The sequence below is a fragment of the Chrysemys picta genome, chromosome 3 (assembly GCF_011386835.1).
Source record: "Chrysemys picta bellii isolate R12L10 chromosome 3, ASM1138683v2, whole genome shotgun sequence".
Lineage (NCBI taxonomy): Eukaryota > Metazoa > Chordata > Testudines > Emydidae > Chrysemys > Chrysemys picta.
Genome location: NC_088793.1, coordinates 83,565,895 through 83,581,879, shown reverse-complemented (window position 1 = coordinate 83,581,879; position 15,985 = coordinate 83,565,895). Strand labels below are relative to the sequence as shown.

At 41.3% G+C, this 15,985-nt stretch overlaps 1 protein-coding gene across 2 annotated transcripts in view; it reads left to right on the top strand.

Moving 5' to 3' along the window:
- Positions 1-15,985, top strand: part of SEC63 (SEC63 homolog, protein translocation regulator) — a 118,382-nt gene that overhangs the window by 93,160 nt on the left and 9,237 nt on the right. Inside the window, exons 15-19 of one of the 2 annotated variants that reach the window (XR_010599571.1) lie at positions 6,009-6,068; positions 6,617-6,775; positions 10,769-10,927; positions 11,949-13,768; positions 14,068-14,893. Coding sequence is in view for 1 of the 2 variants with exons in the window: in XM_008164915.4 (XP_008163137.1) it covers positions 6,009-6,068; positions 6,617-6,775; positions 10,769-10,927; positions 11,949-12,050 (480 nt within the window). In the remaining variant the exon portion in view is untranslated. Of the gene's footprint in view, positions 1-6,008; positions 6,069-6,616; positions 6,776-10,768; positions 10,928-11,948; positions 13,769-14,067; positions 14,894-15,985 lie in introns of those variants that run through there. The other variant, XM_008164915.4, reaches the window with a different exon arrangement.

Sequence of the window (15,985 nt, the reverse complement as noted above, 5' to 3'; positions counted from 1 at the left end):
CCACACTGCCCCTCTTCAGTTGGTGGAAGTGCTCCTGGTGAGGCTACACACCACTGACAGAAGGAGGATAGTATGGACATCAGCCACTGGGGTAATTAATGCAGTCGCTGTAAGTCAACCTAATGTAAGTCAACTTAAGATTGTAGCATAGAAATAGCCATAGGCCATGTCTATGCTACCACTTTTGTCAGCAAAACTTACGTCACTCGGGTGTGAAAAACACTCCCCATAGCAACGTAAGTTTCCCCAGCATAAGTGGTAGTGTGCACAGTGCTATGTTGGTGGAAGAGCTTCTCTCTCTGACATAGCTTCCGCCGCTCATTGGAGATGGTTTCATTATGTTGACAAGAGAGCTCTCTCCCATTGGCATAGAGTAGCTACACGAACAATCTTGCAGCACATAGCTGCATCAGTACAGCTGTGCCATTGTAAGGTCTCTAGTGTAGACATAGCCTTAAGAACTCTTAAAGAAACCTCTCTCATCTTTGGTCTATTGTACATGTGCAGTGAAGGAGGCAAACAGGATGCCAAATTATACATGTAGGGACATATAAATAAAAGGAAATAATCTATAACTTGTATAGCTATAATATTGTCACCTTATAGAATACCTTAAAGAAGATAAACTGTAGTTGCAGAATGGGTAGCAGTGGTTGATGCTACATTTCAAAGTCTAAACATCTGGATTGTGTGATGTTTGAAAATTTTTCAGTTTTTTTTTAAAATGTCCTTAACGTTGTTTCTAGGTTTAAAAAACCACCCAGAAACTAAAGAGATTCTCCACCTGACAAGCTCCAGAGTGTAAACATTCATGACTCCGCCCTTCAGTCAAAATCCAGTATAAATGGAGCTTTGCATTGTGCCTCAAACCTAAAACGCCTTGGCATCCTCAGATCAACAGAAGAGCAAACTTTAGAGTCTGTGGTCCTCCACTGAATATGCCTTGCTGGTAGCACCTCAATGTTTGCATTTTTGAACCGTTAGAATGAGGGTGATCAGATGTCCCGATTTTATAGGGACAGTCCCGATTTTTGCGTCTTTTTCTTATATAGGCTCCTATTACCCCCCACCCCATCCCGATTTTTCACATTTTCTGATATAGCCAGGACCCAAAACATGTCAAATATTAAAGATTGATATCAACACCTTCAACTGTACCCAAAAGTGAATTAAAAGATGCAGCAATATATAAAGGATTGGTTTAACGTGCTCTCTACAACTAATGCCACCTAGCAATCTGGCTGCTGCATTTTGCATCAGCTGTAATTTATAGTTGGCTTTCAAGTGTAGCACTGTCACAACCTGGCCTGGTATTACACTGTACGGACATCAGTCTGTTATGAGTGGACCCAACTACTGTGTCTGGGTAGCATCTAGTCACTGTTTCTAGCCCGGAATCTCTCGGGTATACTCCCCAGGCTTTGACCCCTGTCTGGGCCCTTCCTTGGGATGTGGGACTATGCAGTCCCGCTATGCCTTTGCAATACAGTCCAGCTGCCAAAGACCCCTGTCCCAGTACCTCAGATCTCCACAGATCCCAGTTGCTTATGCATACTCCCTCAGTTCCATCTAGATGTGGTCACCCAGGGCTTCTAGTTTAACCTCATTGCAGACAATGTGACGCAAAAGCAAGGAACACAAAGGAATTTTTTAACCATAATTACTTTACTCTTAAAAGAATTCAAGAATTACAGATCTTAGAAAACAATCCTGAGATTGTTTGCTCTCACACGTTCTGTGAATTGGAAGTTTGTCTGCTTTTCAGGCTAGATAGAACATTTCCTGTCATCTCATTCCTCTGCATGTCCAGCTTGTATGTTGAAGTGGCCTGTCCCATCTTTCAGTCTCTCCTTTTGCCATGTGACCAAGCTGATAGGCTGCAGATCTAAAGGGCACTTCTGTGTAGAAAATGCATTGTTTAGGGCAGTTGGGCCAGCTGTTGAGGAAACTATCAAAGTTGATGGCTTCAGATTGCTCTTTCAGTAAGCAACTTTCCTGGGCAGGGTGGCTATCTGCAATACAGTTCAATAGTATTGCCTGGGGCAAGGTTAGAAGTCTTCAATGCACAATAGAAAATAAATGTTACAATAGAAAATAATCTACAGTTTTGTGCACACACATCCCACTCTTTCACAAGCACCGTATAGCACATATTACAGTAGTCCCATCTAGAAGTTTACAAGGCATGTGTAAAATGTTGATAAAGCACTAAAAAATAGACTATAAGGGCAGACATCTCCTTCCAAGAATGCAAAATTAGGAATGGAGTTGCCAGTCATGGCTCCATAATTAAGATTTAGTTTAGTTTAGTTTTCGCTTTGAAAGCAGGGATTTTGAACATACGTACTCCCCAGACATAGTATTGCCTTAGATACTCTTTATGATAGGCAGCAGCAGTAGCACTGCTTTTTGTTAAGGTTGCCTGGTACTTCCCATTCTAAGACCCCATTTACAGTTGCTTATGACTTTGTGGAACTTTATATGCAGCGTAGTTTTAGCCATGTCGGACCCAGGTTATGGGAGAGACAAGGTGGGTCTATGAGCTGAGGTGTGAAAACAGTATATTTTATTAGATCAACTTCTGTTGATGAGAGAGACAAGCTTTCCAGCCACACAGAACTCTTCTTCAGATCTGGGAAAGGTTCTCCCAGCATCACAGCAAAATGCAAGGTGGAACGGATTGTTCAGCATAAATTAACTGTAATTGCCTTAATTCAGCTTCATTGGGAGGATTATGATAGTCATACATTTCATGATCACGTACTATTTTTTCCCCACAGGATTCCTGTCTTATTCAGTGCATTGGGTGGACCTGTTCTGGGGATGAATCAGGGTTGTGTAGTAAAGGAGGCTGCTGTCTGTAAGACTTCTGCCTCATTTGTTGCAGAAGCTGGAAGGTGTGTAGTGAATAAGGCAAGGCATTGCAGAAAGGGACGGGAAGAGGGTGTCTCATGGTTAAAAGAACAGGAGTACTTGTGGCACCTTAGGGACTAACAAATTTATTTGAGCATAAGCTTTCGTGGGCTACAGCCCACTTCATCAGATGCATTTAGTGGAAAACACAGTAGGAAGACACACACACACACCATGAAACAATGGGTGTTACCATACACACTATAAGGAGAGTGATCAGTTAAGGTGAGCTATTATCAGCAGGAGAGAAAAAGAACTGTTTGTAGTGGTAATGAAAATGGCCCATTTCCAGCAATTGACAAGGAGAAGTGAGGAACTGTAGGGGGGTGGAGGGGACAGTAGGAAGGTTGGGAAAAAAAACCTGCAGTTCCTCATATCTCCTTGTCAATTGCTGAAAATGGGCCATTTTCATTACCACTACAAACAGTTTTTTCTCTCCTGCACTGATCACTCTCCTTCTAGTGTGTATGGTAACACCCATTGTTTCATGTTGTGTGTGTGTGTGTGTGTGTGTGTGTATACACATACACACACACACGTTTATTTGAACATAAGCTTTCGTGGGCTACAGCCCACTTCATCAGATCCATGTAGTGGAAAATACAGTAGGAATATATATATATATATATATATATATATATAATGCATCCAATGAAGTGGGCTGTAGCCCACGAAAGCTTATGCTCAAATAAATTTATTAGTCTGTAAGGTGCCACAAGTACTCCTGTTCTTTTTGTGGATACAGACTAACACGGCTGCTACTCTGAAACCTCTCCTGGTTAAGGAACTTGAATGATCCCCTGAAGAATAGGAATACCCTGACTGGATAGAGTCCTATTCTTCAGGGGATCATTCAAGTGCCATGGAGTTCCTGTGTGATGCTGGGCATGTCACTGAAACCATACTTTTTACAGGTGCTCATTAATTGTGTTCCTCATTTTCTGTCACCCAGCATGATACCCTGGGGCCTGATTTGCAGAAGAGTTGAGTACTCAACTCCAATTTAAGTCAATGAGAGCTGTGCTTGAATATGTTAAGTGCTATACAATGCTATATAGTCTGAAAGCACAGGTCCTTGGTGTCTCAACTGGGCATCCAAAATTAGTGGATGCTTTTGACCTTAATCTCTCTCTAGCTCAGTTTTTCAGCTATAAAATGGGGATAAAACCATACTATCACCTCACAGGGGTTTTGTGAAGATAAATTAATTTACTGTTTGAAGCACACATACTGTAATGATAAGCTCGATAGAAAATCCCTTTAGGAAACTAATAATTCTGTCTTTAGAGCAGGGTTTGAATTGTGCGTAGTAAATAAAGCCTAGGTCCACACATTGAACAATGAGGATAATACACAATATTGAATAGATATTCATCAGTGGAGCACGGTCCATTTTGTACTCTGAATGAGGCAAGGCAGGGGTCCTGTAAAACCCAGTGGTATGTGATCATGAAATTGAAGATGGTATCATAATTCATACTCTCAAGGGGGCTGAATTTAGGTTGTACAGATAATCTCAATTCTGGTATTTCCTAACTTCTGAATGCTTGACTTTACAACCTTAACAATGTTTAACATAACTTTGTGTAATTATATTAAGTATGTATGAAATAAAATTGAGGAGATTGAATCTCACTGGTAAATAGAGTGTTTTGGATAGTTGTATGTTTAGGCACATACAATATGTACCAATACAGCAACTTAGATGAATTTGCTATGCACCATAACCTTGACAATATGCACAGAAATGTAAAATTCAGTCACTTTTACCATGACTGCTGTGTCAAAAAACCAAAACCAAAAAAACCCACCTCTTTAATCATGTTTAACGGTACGTTTAAACTTACTATGGTTGAAAAAGTGAACAGATATTAGTGTCCAAAATTTGAATGTTCATTGGCAACTCTAATTTTTTCATGCAGTAAATCAGATTTTCCCTCTTAATATAGAACAATTTGCTATAGCAAATTAAATGTCTGAATTTGTTTTGTGCCAGATAACTAGTATCTTCCTGTGTAAGTAACAAATGAAAAATTTTCCACCTACAGACACTTCTGAGCTTCTAGAGGGAGACAGATAAAGAGTATTATGTTTTACTAATGTAAACATTGATATTTCTGGCTTGATTTGTGCTCCTGGATCCATGAATGACAAGATAAATATTGAGTTCCTGTTTCTTAATATTCTTGTAACTGGGGTAGAATTTGCATTTTACTACTATTGCTTACTTTTGTGATACAGAATTTTCACATTTTATAGCATAAGTACAGTAAAAGCTTTGTAATCCTGCATGTTTGGGGTGTGAGGGATGCCAGTAAGTGAAAAATTCCGGTTAACTAAGAGAGGGTGAGTTTGGGTGCAGAAGGGGGCTTGGGGCAGAGGGTTGGGGCAGGGGGTGTGGGGTGCCGGATCTGGGCGACGGTCACTTTGGGTGGCTCCCTGTAAGTAGTGACATGTCCCTGCTGCTCCTATGTGGAGGCGCAGCTAGGCGACTCTGCATGCTACCTCCGCCTGCAGGCGCCACCCCTACAGCTCCCATTGGCTGCGGTTCCCGGCCAAGGGGAGCTGTGGAGCCAGCATGCGGGACCGGATGGGGGCAGCGCAGAGAGCCACCTAGCTGTGCCTCTGCCTAGTAATAGCAGGGACATGTCGCCACTTCCAGGGAGCCACGCGGAGGCAGGTAGGGAGCCTGCTGGCACCGCACTGACCAGACTATAAAATGGACTTTCAATGAAGATCAGAAATGCCAATTTATAGAGCTTGCTGGCTGGTACAGGGCCGGATAACATAGCTTTTACTGAAAATCTTTCAGCACAAGACAGCCCTGTAATTATTCTGAGAATTTTTAAATAGATGAACTATGCTAGTGTTGGTAAAATCCTATACAAAGGGTTGAAATTTTGCTTAATCTGTTTCATACTGGTCAATTAGTGTCTTATGGTTATCCGTGAAAACAGAATTCTCAATAATGAACAAAACCCCTCAGATTTAGTCTAGTTAAATTTACTTTAATATCCAAGTGACAGTGTAATTCTCTAAGCATCAGTGCTGGTTGGCACAGACAAAGATTAAGACTTCATTTCCTCCCTAATCAGGAAGTGTTTGAAAAGGAACAGTCCACCTGCGCAGCAGAAGAGCAACCTACAGAGGATGGGGTAAGTTGAGAATTAGACTATATTACAGTGCCTCTGCTTCCTAGGCCTGGTCCCCACTAACCCCCCACTTCGGACTAAGGTATGCAAATTCAGCTACGTTAATAACGTGGCTGAATTCGAAGTACCTTAGTCTGAACTTACCGCGGGTCCAGGCGTGGCAGGGAGGCTCCCCCGTCGATGCCGCCTACTCCTCTCGCCGAGCTGGAGTACTGGCGTCGACGGCGAGCACTTCCGGGATCGATTTATCGCGTCTAAACCAGACGCGATAAATCGATCCCAGAACATCGATTGCCTGCCGCCGGACCCTCCGGTAAGTGTAGACTTACCCCTAGTTGAAGAAATGAACCTTCATTCAGATTTTGAGTGACTCATTCGTGTACTTGAGATGGATCTTTTCACAAAGTCCTACACAAATATCCAGTAGGACTTAGCTTTTAAAGTAGGAGCATATCTTAAAACATTTGAAGCATATGAAGATGGCTGCCTCAAGTTAAAATATTTAGTGTAGTTTAATCTGCCTACTATTTAACCACCATGTTTTCTTACAGCAAGGAGATGCCAACAAAGTTAAGAACAAAGGATGGCAGCAAAAGAATAAAGGAACCAAGAAGGCTTCAAAATCAAAGAAAAAGAAACCTTTGAAAAAGAAACCTGCTCCTCCTCCATTGCAGCAGCCAAAGCAGCAGAAGCAAAAGCAAGCTAATGGGGTATTTCATTGAAAGATTTTAAAGCCAGAAGGGACCGTTAAATCACCTAGTCTGACCTCCTGTATATCTCAGGCCATTAAATTTCACCCAGTTATCCCTATATTGAGTGTCAGGAACTTGAGTTTGACTAAAGCAGGGGTGGGCAAACTACGGCCCGGGAGCCACATCCGGCCCTTCAGACGTTTAATCTGGCCCTCTGGCTCCTGACGGGGAGCAGGGTCTGGGGCTTGCCCTGCTCCGCATGTGCTGAGGCTCTGTGCGGCTCCCAGACGCAGCAGCATGTCCCCCCTCTGGCTCCTAGGCGTAGGCGCAGCCAGAAGGCTCCGTACGCTGCCTCTGCCCCAAGCGCCGCCCCTGTAGCTCTCATTGGCTGGGAACCGTGAGCATTCATGGCCTGCTGTACAATTTCCATATCCAGATGTGGCCCTCAGGCCAAAAAGTTTGCCCGCCTGAACTAAAGCATATCTTCTAAAAAGGCATCCGGTCTTGATTAGAGGGCTTCAGGAGAAGAAGAACCCACCACTTCCCATGGTAGTTTGTTTTAGTAGTTAATCAGTAGTTAATCACCCTCATTATTAAAAATTTGAATTTGTCTGGCTTCAACTTCTATCCACTGATCCTTGTTAGGCCTTTTTCTGCTAGGTTAAAGAGCCCTTTAGTACCGATATTTTCCCCCTGGGAAGGTACTTACACACTGTAATCAAGTCACCTCATAATCTTCTTTTGATAAACTAAACAGATTGAGCTCCTTAAATTTCTCAGCGTAAAGTAGTTTCTTCAACTCTCAAATAATTTTGGGGGCTCTTTTTGCACCCCCTCCAATTTTTCAACATACTTTTAAAAATGTGACACCAGAAGTGAATGCAGTATTTCAATATTGTTCTCATCAATAAAAGAAGTAAAATAATTTCTCTATTCCTATTCCCTTGTTTATATATCCAAGGATCACATTAGCCTTTTTTGCAACATCACCACACTGAGACCTCCTGTTGAGTCACTTGTCCATTATGACCCCTAGATCTTTTTCAGAGGTATTGTTTTCCAGAATACAGTCTACCATTTTGTAGGTTGGGCTGCATTCTTTGTTCCTAGGTATACAACCTTCCATTTGGCTATATTAAAAAAACTTTGTTTTGAATTGGCCCGGCTTAGCAAGAGATCCGGGTTGCTCTGACTGCCCTGTCATCATTTACCTCTCCATCACTCTGTGTGTCATCTCTGAATTTTATCAGCTATAAGTTTATATTTACTTCCAGATCATTGATAAAAGTAATGAATAACATTGGGCCTAGTACTGATCCTTGTTGAACTCTACTAGATACATCCCCATTCTATGATGATTCCACATTAACAATTACTATTTGAGGTCTGTTTAGTAGTTTTAATCAATTTAACATGCTTTATTGATAGTGTATAGTGCTCATTTTTAATCAGCATGTCATACAGTACTAAGTCAAACCCCTTACAAAAGTCTAACTATATTACATCTGTGCAGTTATCTTTATCAATAAAACTTTTAATCTTAAAGAATGAAATCAGGTTTGTTTGACAAGACCGGTTTTCCATAAAGCCTTGTTGACCAGCATTAATTATATTTCCATCCTTTAATTCTTTGTTAATAGAATCCCATGTCAGCTTTTCCATTACTTTGCCTGGATTGATGTCAGACTAACTGGCCTATAATTACCTGGGTCATCCTGCTTCCCATCTTCTGATTATTGTCATGCTAGCACTCTTCAAGTCTTCTGGAATTTCCCCGGCATTCCAAAATTTATTAAAAATTAACATCAACAAGCCAGAGATCTATACAGCCAACTCCTTTAAGACAATTCGGTGTAAGTTGTCCAGGTCTGCTGATTTAAAAATATTTATTCTTGGCAAATGTTAAATAACATCCTGTTTAGTTACTATGGGACTGGAATGTACATCATCCCACTTCTTTCCAAATGCAGAGCAGAAGTATTTATTGAATTCTTCCACCTTTGTGCATCATTAACTATTTACTATGTCTCCCGAGTAATGGGCCATTGTTAGGTTTTCTTTTGTTCCTAATATACTTAAGGAATTTTGTTTTTACTGTCCTTAGCCCCTTCGTGACTTGGATTTTTTTCTTTGATGTCATTAGTTTCCCTTATCAGTGTCTACAATTCCGTAACTCTTAATTTATATCAATTGCTATCAACATCCCTTTTTTGCATTTGTTTTATATATATATATATATATATATAATTGCTGCCTTCGCTTTCTCACTGTACCAGGAGGGACTTTTCGCAAAGTCTTTCTTGATTGTAGCTTTTTGGCCATCTAACCAAAGTCTTCCTAAAGAACTTCAAGTTTTCATTCACCTTTTTCCTCCCAATCAATTCTACTCTTACTTTTCTTCTTCTTTGGAAAATTATCCCTTTTTGAAGCACTATGTTGTGTGTATTTTACTGGTTGGGACTTTTCTCCATGATCTGGTTACATTAAATATGGGTAAACAATCACTGATCCCAAGACAACTACCAACTTCCAGTTCAATGACTAGTTCATCTCTAATTGCCACAAAGAGGTTCACAATAGTTACCTCATGTTGGGTGCAATAATTTTTGTGTTAAAAAATTATCTGACTTTTAGAAACTCTAATGGTGTTTTGGTATTGGCTGTAGGAGACCTGCATGTGTTTCCCAAATTGAAGTCCCCATAACAGTTTTTTTTATGAACACGTTAGAAAGGTGTGTAAGGAGTAACTCTCCCTCTGCTCTGGTTTGATTTGCTTCTTCCTGGGCTTTGTTAGTGAATTGGGAGCATATGGATGAAAGGTATTTTTGTTTAACAGTTAAAAAAATTAGCCCAATACTAAGGGAATGACAAACACGACTGAAACACCAATTCTTAGAGAAATTCAATTAGAGCGTGACATTAATGTTGAAGAAGATACAGGGGAGGAGAAGAGATGGTTCTTTTTCAAATGATGTATTGCTGTGTAAAAGGTGTGTGCTGTCCCTGCTTGCCCCCCTGTGGCCATGTGCTTTGCTATGGATGCGCCTGATTAGGTTATCAATAAAATTAGCAAGGCTTTTATGTATCAAACGATGTCCCTTTTAGAGGGAATCACTTATTAACGGAAAATGTAATAAATTCAAGTAAGTCCTTTACCCGGGCTTCTTACCTAGAAGACACATTTCATCTGAGTTTCAGTCCTGCCTGAGTCTATTCATCCCACTCTCAAGCACTTTATCTGCAAGGCACTTTCAATCGTATTTCCTTCAATGGAGCCAGGGCCACTGCAGGGCCTTGCTGATGGCAGCTATTCTCCAGGCAGCACGAAGCTCCTTGCAGGCTGGGCTCCCTACAGCTATGTGGGAAGTTCCTCCCTAAATTCCTTGTCCTGGGAGTTCTCTTGCTCTGTTCTGTGGGAGCTCCTCTCCCTTAGGAACACCTGAATGCTGGTTGCCTTTTATCAGATCCATGTGCTTGTTAGCCAATTAGATGCCAACCAGCCACTTAAGCAATAAATTATTTACAGGTGGGCTGAGATGGGCTTGTTCTCCTTACGCCCATCATGGGTAGACTGGGCCCTAACTCCCCCTAAAGGGGTTAACCACCCAATAACATGTGAATACAGAACCGGATTTTTAGAGCACTTCACGTATTAGTAATGAAAAGTGGTATAATGGGGGACTCACAATAGTGAACTAAAAATTGGTAGTTCCTAAATAGTGGACAAATATCCCAGCTATTAAGTCTTTCAGTATTGCTGTCTCTGACGTCACAACTCTTTTAGTACTTTAGGATGTTAATTCCCCCCATATATCAACCAGAAATGGTCTTGAAATCTGTTTTACATTTCGTTCAAAGAACCCTATCTTAAACAATGCAGTACCCACATGGCATTGCAGTGTCACATATTAGGTACTAGTCCTCAAGTGAGACTTAAGAGCCCATGGACTTCAGACTTGGAGCACAGGAATGCTGCCCATGGGAATAACAGATTGTTTTGTTTTTGTTTAGGAAGTTGTAATAAGGGAGGAAGATGAAGAACTTTCTGATAAAGGAAGCGAGTCTGATGAAGAAGAAACTAACAGGGACTCTCAAAGTGAAAGAGATGATGGAAGTGAAAGAGACTCTGACAGAGAACAAGATGAGAAACAAAACAAAGATGATGAAGCTGTAAGTCTCACTTTGTGGTGAAGGGTAATTCTGCCTCTGGAGTTGTGGGGAAAACATATTTGTATCTCTTTAGCAACCACCTCAGGCTGAACAACACAAGGATGAAGTAGTAGGATCAACTCTCTCAGGAGAAAATCCTATCAAGCCTTCCCCTTCCAGTGTGAGGGTTGCCATGATGCATGCCCCTTAGTGCAGTGTTCCCTAACCGAAAGGAAAGAGAGAAATGTTAAAATTACAGGACAAGAGAAATGAAAACTTCAATTTTAGCAGAAGAATGTACTAAAGTTTTTCAACTTAATTTGACAGTTAATCAACTTTGATACTGTGAGATTTCAGTATGAAACCTCCCCATACATTTTAAATCCTTGACGCACAGTAGCTATTATGCATCATATAATTCATTTTACACACACATAGCAGTGGGATAAGTATGTGTGTGTATATAAGTTTGTATATGACATTTGGTAAGTTAGAATTATTGTGAATTTGGGTTCTATTGGCTCCAAGAGGCTTGCTGTGCTTGGGTCTCACACAATAAAATAGTAGCCCCTTCTCCAGAGATCTTACGGTCTAAGTATAAGATAAGAGAAAACAGTTGGATGCAACAAACAGGGTGAGCACGAGGTAGTAGTGAGATAATTAAGTGTCTTGAACAATGGTCGTGGCCAACCAACTGCTTAGCCCTTGATGAGTATTTTGTAGGCAACACTGAAAAAGTAAGTTTTGAAGAGTGATTCGAGGGAGAATAATTTAGTGGCCTTGCAGATTTTTACAAGGAGCGAGCACATTTTCAGAAGTGTCCATATGGCTGGGCTCATGTATTTCGCTGCCATTTGATTTTTAAGCATCAGGCTTTAGAATTTGAACCCTATCTACACTTGCCTGTTTTTTGTACAATATGAAGCTTAGCACAGGCATTTACCATACTGTCTGTGTGCTGTTCTTGATGTGCTGGGATTTCATTTTTAATAGGAGAAGAGATGACTAAAGTAACTCTTTAAATCCTTGTTGTCTTCAACAGGAGTGGCAAGAATTACAGCAAAGTATACAGCGAAAGGAGCGGGCCCTTCTGGAAACCAAATCAAAGATAACACATCCTGTTTACAGTCTTTACTTTCCTGAGGTCAGCAATAGTGAACTTTATTAGAGCTGTGACAAATGGGAAGTAATACAACCAAAGTATATAACTTAATAGTTTAGCATTTATATACTGTTTTAAAGTTAAAATTCTAATTTTTAAAATTGCTAATTTATACAGAGCAAAATTGCCGATTTGCTTGAGACTTGTCTTTTTTAAAAAAAAAAAAGTTACTTCCAGTATAATTTTTTTTTGAAAACTGAATTTTTCATTTGTTCTCCTCCAGCTGAGCTGTTGCATATAAGTTGGTCACAGAATCATATCTGTCAAAGTCTGCTGCAGAAAGCTCTTCTTGGATGGTGACTTATACCCCTTTTCTCATTCCCCATTCTCTCTCTGGAGTGGTATAGCAGAGCAGCAGTTCTGCTATCGTTAAGGTTGATAGTCATCTTTCAAACTGTAAGTGACTATCCTAAATAGTCTAACATACCTATGCTGCCTCAGATTATGTAGAAATTTACTGTGCATTATGGGAGTATAGGGTAGCATTAGTGGGCCAATTTGGGGTTATTTGAGCAATAGGGTCCCTAAGATAAAGTCACCTTAAAGTTAGATGTTTACAACAATTTCCTGGCAATTCTGAAGGGGTTTTGTTCTGTACATGTGAGCCTGATTGACTGTAAATCTCCCCAAACTGATCTCACCTGCTCAGAATTGACCTCAGTTAGTGTGTGGCCCTCACTGCCTTTTTTGGGAAGCAATGGTTCGGAAGTTATTGAAGGTTAAATTTAGACCGGTCAGCTGGAGCCATACTGACAAGCCAAAGAGTGAAACATGCATGTGTAGCAAGACTAAAGCTTGTTGCAAGCTGGAGGGTTTTCAGTCAGCCTCTGTTCACTCTAACTGGGTAGCTGACGATGACATGCTGAGCATCTACCTAAGCAGCATGCATGTACTATGAGCTTAGGCCTTACCACTGGCAGTTCTGAGAGAATCTGCGTTGTGCACGTTAGTTCTCTGTCTTCAGTCTGAAGTGGCTCCTTGTGGAAGTTTTGCCTGAAGACTAAAGTTTCTGGGTTAAGAGCCAATATTTTAAAGTGCTCTAAAATCCACAGGGAGTCTGATTTAGAAGTATTGTGAAAGCAATTAGTATTAATTAATTAGAGGGAAAATGAAAGATACTAGTAAGAAGTTAAGGTAGTGTAATCATGACTCATGCTCCTTGCCTGTTTCCTGAACAATGGGACTGTATGTGATTAGAGGAAGCAAGTCACTGAGTCATCTGGTCAAGGAGTTAACTGTAACACAACCCCCCTAATGTGCTCATAACATTTTCAGATTCTCAACTTTTTTGGTGCAGAGCTAGGGAATATGGGGGGTGCGGTGGTGGAGCAGTGAGGGTGGTATCAGAGCAGTGCAGGCAACGGAAGTGGGGTTGACATGGTGCAGCGTCTGCCCCTTTGCCACTTAGGGCTGTGCTCTGGCACAACTACTGAGGGCCCAGCACACCCCTAGGCAAAACCTTATTAGTGTAAGGGATCATCCAAACACTGTTTTTGAAAACCCAGTTTCAGTGAGTAGAATTTGAACAAAGAACTGGGTTTCCAAAAAATGTAACTTTCTATGATTCCTTAACAAATAAGGGATCATCATCAAAGGGACCATTTGGTCTTAAGGAACTCAAAAGTGTGGGCACAGCAGAACCATAGGATGGGAAATTGGGTATTGTTGGGTTAAAAGCACTCTCCATGCCAGTTACTAAGGCCTAGTCTTCACTTACCGGCGGGTCCGGCGGCACGCCATCGATGTTCTGGGATCGATTTATCGCTTCTGGTTAAGACGTGCTAAATCGATCCCGGATCGATCCCGGAAGTGCTCACAGTCGGCGCTGGTACTCCAGCTCGCCGAGAGGAGTACGCGGCATCGACGGGGGGAGACTTCCTGCCGCGTCTGGACCGCGGTAAGTTCGGACTAAGGTACTTCTAATTCAGCTACGTTATTAACGTAGCTGAATTTGCGTACCTTAGTCCGATTTGGGGACTTAGTGGGGACCAGGCCCAAGCTTAGCTGATTTTAAAGCTTTTAATAAGAAAAATTTAGGACAACTAAGCATAAAGCAGTTAGATGAGAATAGCATAAAGATCAGTTGTTCAGTCCCGGGGCAAAGGTAGGCTTTCTGTCATCATTAGATCCATGCTGGTCCATTCTGGTGTAAGTCCTGTGTTGCTCCACCCCCGTTTATTAACCGCACACCATTTATACATTGTCTTGTAACATTGCACAGGTTCAAATTATCAAAACTACCTCAATTATAAACATTTAATTTAAAATCTATTTTTAATACCTTTTTACTTATTCTGCTAAAACTCCAATTGATCCCTCATATATATATTTTTTAAGCATTGTTTCCATGTATTCATTATTTCTTACAACAGTTATCTTGTTATTTATTTGCTTTTTATGGCCTTGGAGTTGCTGATTAGTTCTGCCCAGTCAGTGTTTATCCTCCCTACTCTGTCTTACTAGTAAATTACACATTGTATGGTTCGCTTCATCCTGTTATCCACACATATCAAGAATCTGCTGCAGATAAGACACAAAACAACTTTTTCATTTTTTTCCAACCTTTGAAAGCTGTGTCAAGAAGTCACATACAGAAAGCAGAATAATTCCCTTTTACGCTTTCTTATGACACTGTTAAATATATATATACTTCTCTAATGTTGTTTAATATACATTTGTCTAACACAGTTCATTATACATTTCTTTATGGCACCTTCTCCTCCTGTGACATACATGGAGGGGAAAGAAATGGAGCCATCTGCTCCCTCTTTCACTCCCACCGTACTCCCCTACAGCTACACCCCTCCGGCCCTGCATCACCCAACAATTCCTGTTCCATCAGTGGCTCCCCTTCCCTGTACTGCTTCCTGATCAGTGGAAGGAACCCAGAACTCCCCTTGATCCTCTTGCTGCCCCCATCAGTAGGGAAGGAACTTCAGGGTCACCTTTCCCCCTCAATGCTGCTTCTTCTAGGGGGGAAATGGAGGTCAGAGCAGTGCAGGATAGTGTGGGGAGGAAAGGAACATGGTCAGAGTTGTACAGTGTAGGATGTAGAGGGGCTTCAGTTCTGCCTCCCACATCCATGTGTCCGAACCATTACTGTCCACTCTTTAAAATACACCCCTGCTGACTCCATGTCAGTGGCTGCACTGTTCCTTTATCTTCTGCCCAGCTCCTCAACCTTTGAGGCCCCTGTCGATGCCCACTCCTCCATTGCTGGGGAGGGAGGACTGGGCTGTCTAGGTTGGCAGAGAGATGAGATGATTCATGGGCATTGAAGTCACTAACATGCAGACAATGTCTTCTGTGTTCTATATAATCATTTCCATGGAGCCAGCGGCAGTGGAATGGGGAGAACTGAGCTTTAAAACATAGGGATACTGAGAAGTTATTTTAAATAAAAATAGGAAATTAACTGCCCAAAATGTTTAATTCCGACTTAAGGTTGTCCAGTGATGCCTAGTGCCGTTTCAGAACATCAAGTTACCAGCGCTCAAATCTCTGAAAACTAGCAAATGGAGAGTAACGATACACATTACTTCCATAACATAACCTTAACTCTGCCCTCTTCAGGTGATGCCCCAACACATCAATAGCACATATTAGTACCCTACTCTTACAATTGATACAAATAGTGTGGATACAGACTGCACTGGATACTGAGCACAAAACAAAACTTGTGTTAGAGCAAGGCGTAGCGAACAGAAGCTGTCTAAACTCAAAACCTGAGCCTGCACAAATCACCCCAAAGTTGCTAAATGTTACCACCCCTTTACCATTGCCAGGAGTATTCCTTCTGAGACATTGCTTTCACTTCCCCCACTCACTGTTTACAGGAGATCGCAGTCATGTATGCCATTGGACTGCTGAAAATCCCCATAATGAGAAGTCACTGCTACTGACTCACCTACAGAACA